This window comes from Schistosoma mansoni (genome assembly GCF_000237925.1).
Source record: "Schistosoma mansoni, WGS project CABG00000000 data, supercontig 0579, strain Puerto Rico, whole genome shotgun sequence".
Classification (NCBI taxonomy): domain Eukaryota; kingdom Metazoa; phylum Platyhelminthes; class Trematoda; order Strigeidida; family Schistosomatidae; genus Schistosoma; species Schistosoma mansoni.
The window spans coordinates 7,245-14,114 of record NW_017386355.1 but is presented as its reverse complement, the minus strand read 5'-3'; the positions used below and the strand labels follow the sequence as shown (position 1 = coordinate 14,114).

At 42.6% G+C, this 6,870-nt stretch overlaps 2 protein-coding genes and 1 non-coding gene across 3 annotated transcripts; 1 reads left to right on the top strand and 2 right to left on the bottom strand.

Annotated features, from left to right (window-relative positions):
- Positions 1–291: 291 nt before the first annotated feature.
- Positions 292–600, top strand: Smp_199850 (peter pan-related; the record flags this gene model as incomplete). The annotated part of the gene is made up of 1 exon (XM_018796264.1): positions 292–600. A coding segment is annotated over one exon (309 nt), but the record flags the coding sequence as incomplete, so codon positions are not given.
- A 2,489-nt stretch (positions 601–3,089) lies between these two features.
- Positions 3,090–3,157, bottom strand: Smp_tRNA_00008_Gln.1. Its single transcript has one exon. It is a non-coding gene (tRNA).
- A 2,510-nt stretch (positions 3,158–5,667) lies between these two features.
- Positions 5,668–5,901, bottom strand: Smp_205740 (unnamed protein product; the record flags this gene model as incomplete). Its single annotated transcript, XM_018796153.1, has 1 exon — positions 5,668–5,901. The coding sequence occupies one exon, from the start codon at positions 5,899–5,901 to the stop codon at positions 5,668–5,670; it is 234 nt and encodes a 77-aa protein (XP_018647449.1).
- Between the last annotated feature and the right edge of the window lie 969 nt (positions 5,902–6,870).

Below are 6,870 nucleotides of genomic sequence, written 5' to 3'. Positions count from 1 at the left end.
TCGAGAGAAAAAGCGGACTCTCCCCACTCTCGGCCGTACCTGGGCATTTGGGGGCAGTTGCATATGGTACTGCATTTGAAGAGCGGTTACGTTATGAGCTACCTTAATCACTCATTATTGTTATTGTTTTGTTTTATGCTTCATCCTACTGTGCTAATTTCACCAGAAAATTCTATTTCATGTTTAAGGCGTTTTTTTGTCATGCTTTGTAATTCACCAAATGTCACCTATCATTTACAGGTTTACTGCCCGTTGTTGATACTTTAGTCTGTTTGTATTACTCATTTTAGACAGCAGTGTGAATTATTAGACCATTACGGTGAATCTCATCACCTATGCTCCGAGTGTCGAGCTCAACAACGTATTTCATGTTTTGCAACCGAGGATCGTTTAGGCTTGCATCGTTTTCAAGAACATCCAAATGAAGTGGCTAATGATCCCAACTCTTGGCTTCCGATTTCTATACGACACGTAACATCTACTGATTCTGCCTTCAGGCGACGTGACCAAATATTTCCTGATGTATACAGTGTGGATGGTGTTGTTGGTATGTCTTTATGTTGTCTTTTTGTTTGCCTTTCTGTTGAAATCAGTGATTAAATAAATTGTGTGAACAGTTTGTAAAATTTAAACCGAATAATTATTTTCTTTTAGCTCCCTGAATCCATAGCATGGAGATACTCTGAATGTGTAATATAGTTAGTTTTAGACACGAATTTTTCATTACTTATTTATACCACATAAGTTCTGGTGTAATAGCTTGCAAACAGTACAACCCAAGTAAACTGATAAAACTGAAGAAGAAAAGGCAGAGCGTATGCGATCTATAAATAAATAGGTAAGCAAGAGTAGTATTGGAAACAGTTCATTTAAAACATAACCATAGTGATAATCAAATATAGTCTCTAAACATTCTTAGTTTGGCGGGGCTAGGTTTCATTAGCATAGAGCAGAAATGCTCTTACCAATGCTTTGTAAACTTAGTGTTTTGCAGCCAAACTAACACTGGTTTAAACCCCTCTGGCTTATACTGTATCTAACTTGACTCATCTACCATGTAACCTCCAGGACTTACGCAGCTACCCAGGTACAAAAGTCTTCGACTATTTTTAACAGTTCACCGCGAAAATTGAGTGCATCCACAAGGTCCTACTTATTTTGCAGAAATACTTCATTTAGCAGGTCCAAAGTATTTGCCTTACGGGGAATAATCTCATATGTCCTGATGAGTTGGTGTCTGGTGAAGTCTAAATACCAATTCAGAAGGCTGGGATGGCTTTCGCCAACATTCATCACTAATGATGTATACAAGATATCCGTCAACTAACTAAGAGGTGAGTTTACCAAACAGTTCACTCTGTTCTACTTCATGGTTGTGAAACATGACCATTAATTAAAGATTTTCTTAGGTTGCTAGTATTCAATCATAGAGTTTTTCAAAGGTTCGCTCGTGTATTTGGGATCATCGAATGATCAATGTTGATGTTAGGCTTAGGTTACTAGGCAAATATGATAAATCAAATAACACGGTGGTGCCTCATCAACTGAAGGCGTTGGGACATATTCTGCTTTTGCCTAGTCACCACCTATCTCGACAGTCGATGTTGTGTGGTGTAGATGTCGAGTTTCTATGAATTCGTTAGCAGTCGGATTGATTCGTCTTAGTAAGTGTAGACTGCTCCCCAAATGCCCTGGTACGGCCGAGAGTGGGGAGAGTCCGCTTTTTCTCTCGAAATGCTCTCACATGGCCACGCGAATATATAGCCTCTGCCAGGGAAGTCCTACTCACTGCCTTCTCGTGGCATTACTATCGTTTACGAAATTGAGAGGACGAAAAGCGAATGTCCGACGCCATAACCGGGTTGATGGATGTGGAGTGTCCACTTAGGGGAGTTGAAAAACTACAGTCCCAAACCAATGATGCACATGGGCTAGCTCCAGTATCCTGAGGGAACAAATGGCGTATGAATCAATCGTTGATCACCGGCTACCATGGGACTGCATCTCCTCACGATGCTCCACTGCCTTGTGGATTAGACCTCTAGGTCAAAGGCTCGGGGTGTGGCCCCCGAGTTATGTGCTGTTAGATTAGAAAGTTCTATCAAAGTGAGAAGAAATCGGTGTGAGAATCGGTGTCTTTTCGTCATCTCCGCCTATGCCCCGACAGATTGCAGTCCGGATGCAATCAAAGATGAGTTTTACCATCAGTTAACAGTTCTTCTCCAGAAATGAATGAAATGATGAACTCTACTGACGATTCTATTCCTGCTCATATTATAAGCAAGACAATTTATATTATTATTATTATTATTATTACTTACCATATCGCTAACTCACCCCCTTTTATCCCCAATTTGTGTAACCTTACTTTTCAACTTATGCAGCAGCTCGCTCTTGGTGGAAAACCTGTCCTATCTAAACGATCTCCAGTCACTGTCTGGTTGAAAGTGAATGCTTCCACCGATAATGAATACTGAGGCAGTCTTTCTGAAACCACGTACGCCGTTCAAGCTGGCTTCCTTCAACGTTCGCACACTAATGCAGATCTGACAACAGATAGGGGTGGCTATGTCTTTGGAAGGTCTTAATGTTGATGTTTGTTGTCTATCCGAGACCCGTATTCAAGACCCTAGTGAAGTACTACAAATCCGCTCTCCATCTGTCGCCTCGAAAAGCTTGTTCCACCTGCGCTTATCTGGGGACACTGTGGCATCTTCGTCTGGTCTTGCTGGCGTTGGTGTCGCACTAAGCGCTAGGGCTGAGGCAGCACTAATCGATTGGATCCCCATTAACAGTCGGTTATGTGCTGTTAGATTAGAAAGTTCCATCAAAGTGAGAAGAAATCGGCGTGAGAAACGGTGTCTTTTCGTCATCTCCGCCTATGCCTCGACAGATTGCAGCCCGGATGCAATCGAGGATGAGTTTTACCATCAGTTAACAGTTCTCCAGAAAGCGCGTTCGACAGATATTGTAGTACTAGCCGGAGACTTGAATGCACAGGTCGGGCGTCTAGGCACAGAAGAGAGTCGTCTAGGTGGCCGATGGGGACTTGTTGGTCGCAGGACAGATAACGGGGACCGTTTGCTGCAACTGTGCACAGACCACAACCTGTTTCCGGCCAGCACTAACTTCCGGCACAGTCATCGCCGGTGTGCCACCTGGCGTCCTCCATCTGCATCCCATGCCTGGACTCAGATTGATCACATCGCGATCAGCTACCGCTGGCGTGGTTGTGTACAAGACTGCCGCTCCTTTTGGAGTACCTATCTGGAGTCTAATCATGCCCTGGTCTGCGCCAATCTCACCTTACTTTTCAGTGGCCGAAGGATTGACCACCACCAACGGATTGATATTAGTAAACTGGCTGCAACTTCTGTTGCAAGTAAGTATCGAGCGGAGCTAGCCTCTAGGCTAGCTACCACCCCACCGAAAAGTATAGATGAGCATTGGTTGCATCTTCACGACGCCATGAAAATGGCGAGTAAAGCCGCTTGCGGCTTCGCGAAACGTCCCGCTTACAAGCACTGGGTTTCTTCTGGCTCCTTACAACTGATGGAAGCCCGTCGGTCTACTTCGGGTGACCGTGAGTTTGACCACAAACGAAGGCTGTTACGTAATGAAATTGGGCAAAGCTTGCGTAAGGACCGAGAAGCCTGGTGGTCGGAGCGTGCTAATGAGATGGAAGCAGCAGCTGCATCTGGTAACTGCCGGAAGCTCTTCCAACTCATCCGAGCCACTGGCAGCAAGAAGTCTGGTGTGAGTGAAACAATCTACGAGGATGACGGGATGCCAATCACTAACATCTCTCGACGTCTTGGACGATGGGCGGAATTTTTCGAAGGGCAGTTCAACTGGCCTGCTGCTCCGGCAACATCAACCAGCTTGTCCTGCCCCCCATGGTCGGTGACGACTGTTCCACCAAACGAGGCGGAAGTCCGCAAGGAACTCCAACTCTTGAAACGTTACAAATCACCTGGCCCAGATGACTTACCTCCGGCTCTTTTTAAAGATGGTGGCGACTTTCTGACTAAGGAATTGACTGTGTTGTTTGGAAAGGTTTGGGAGCAAGAAAGTGTTCCAACATCATGGAATGAGTCGATAGTCGTCCCTATCTTTAAAAAGGGTTCACGTTGTTCCTGCAATAATTATCGGGGGATAAGTCTACTTTCGATTGCGTCCAAACTATTGGCTTCTATCATTCTTCGTAGGTTGTTTAAAACCCGAGAACGATTGACTCGCGAGGAGCAGGCTGGTTTTCGTTCTGGTCGAGGATGCATTGATCACATCTTCACCCTCCGCCAAATGTTAGAACACCATCATACTTATCGCAGGCCAACAATCGTAGTGTTTCTTGATATCAGGGCGGCCTTCGATTCGTTGGACAGGACTGTTCTCTGGGATTGTCTATTGAAGAAGGGTGTGCCTGAGAAGTTCATTAACATCTTAAAGGCCCTGTATACGAACACCTCAGGCAGAGTGAGGGCATACAACCACCTTTCTCCCTTGTTCCATTCGAGCAGTGGGGTTAGGCAGGGTTGCCCGATCTCACCATTCCTCTGCAACTTTGCCATCGACGACATCCTGGAAACAGCTCTGGTGGATGTAAGTAATGGCGGTGTGGATATGTTGCCTGGAGAACGACTTCTCGACCTTGAGTATGCGGATGATATTGTCTTACTGTGCGATAATGCCCAAGGCATGCAATCAGCACTTAATCAGTTGGCAATCAGTGTCCGCAGGTACGGCATGTGCTTTGCACCCTCCAAGTGCAAAGTACTTCTACAAGACTGGCAGGATTCTAATCCTGTACTCACCCTGGATGGTGAGCAGATTGAAGTAGTTGAGAAGTTCGTGTATCTAGGTAGCTACATAAGTGCTGGTGGTGGCGTGAGTGATGAGATTGGTGCACGTATAATGAAAGCCAGAGCGGCTTATACCAATCTGGGCCATCTTTGGCGCCTTCGTGATGTTAGTCTGGCTGTAAAAGGTCGGATCTACAACGCTTCGGTGAGAGCAGTTTTGCTCTATGCTTGTGAAACCTGGCCTCTCCGAGTTGAGGATGTTAGACGTCTCTCTGTGTTCGATCATCGTTGTCTCCGAAGGATTGCTGACATACAGTGGCAACACCATGTTAGTAATGCAGAGGTTCGGCATCGTGTGTTCGGGCGCAGAGACGATAATTCAATTGGTGTCACCATCTTGAAACACCGACTTCGGTGGCTTGGACATGTTTTACGAATGTCGTCCCAGAGACTTCCACGTCGTGCATTATTTGCCGACTCTGGGACTGGTTGGAAAAAGCGGAGAGGAGGTCAGTGTATGACATGGCTCAGAATAGAAACCAGTGGCGAGCCTGCTGTAACCTTCCTCTACTTTCTTCATAAAGAGTGGCTATAACTTTCTTAACTGAGAGAGCTCTTCTGGTTGTACATTCAGTTCCCCCCATCATTACTCTTCTCCTTTTCTTTTTTTCCTTCTTTTATATATACGCATCTTCTTCCTTCTCCCATTCTCATTATTTTGCGTGGCGCATATGTATCCGGTGCTCTTTGTAAAAATATATATGATTAAATAAATAAATAAATAATAATAAAAATAATAATAATAATAAAATAATAAATAATAATAATAAGTGTAGACTACCTGGTTGGAGTCCGCTTAACTATTTTAACCAACGTCTAGAGATTTAAGTTGACAGGGCTCGGAATAATTTGCATTCTCACGACCACATTTTTTGTCTTCACTTAGACCCTGAGTGCCGAAATCTCTTTTCACTCTTTGCTTTCCATACCTAATCTCTACTACTGCTAACATTGATACTACTTCCACCACTCTGGGATGTGTCTTGATACTTTTATCTCGCTGTGCTAATGTTGTATAGCAACCTAGAGTGATGTACATGTGTCAGGCTCTAAGTCGCACATGCCATACGCGTATTCAAGGTAAAAAAAACTTAATAGTCACAAGTATTGAAGCAAGGATTTAAACTGTTTTTTTTTCATAATAAATAGATGGTAGGCTCAATGTATCATCAACATCTTTCACGACGTAAACTAAATATTCATCACTGCACCTCAATGTTTCGTTGTTGAAATTGCTGTCTGTAAAGATATTGATTAAATTCGAGACTGTTCTCGTGTAAGTCACGTTCAATTATGTGAAGGTGATCACTTTTCGTAGACTTCATGAACACGAATTCCTGTCCAAAAATCTCTGAAACTCAAGGTTATCTATTTGATCAACCGTATATATATATATATACATATATATATATATATATATATATATATATATATATATATATATATATACGCTTGCATTTGTTTAGCCTGTCAATAATACCATAAACGTTTTTCGTTCTGAATTATTTCATTTTTTTAAATATTGTCTCTGTCGTATAACTTTGCTAAGAAAATTTTTATCAGAGCAGGCTGTATTATTTGTTTGAATAATCGATGTGTTTATTTAAATTTTTAAAAGTAATGTAGTGTATGATAAAAGTCATACATGATACTGTTTTGTGAAGGAATATTTCTTGTTTGAAGCTTAATAAAACGAAATGAGACACACTACAATTAGTTTTCAAATTATTAAATGGTAATGATGTGTGTGTGGGTTAGAGAAGCTGTCATATGTGAAGTCCAAAACGTCTAACCACATTCAAGCTATCCATTTTATTGCGTGCTTCCTCTGAGATGTGTTTTCATAATCAAGTCGACCACTAGGAGGAAGAATGAGATACATAGTGTTATATTGATTGTGATCATATTGAGCTGATCGGTTCATATTTCGAAGTGTTGATAAACTATTGTTTTAAACATAGATTGTAGTAAAGTGAGGATATATAAATATAGCTGATTATCTTCTGTT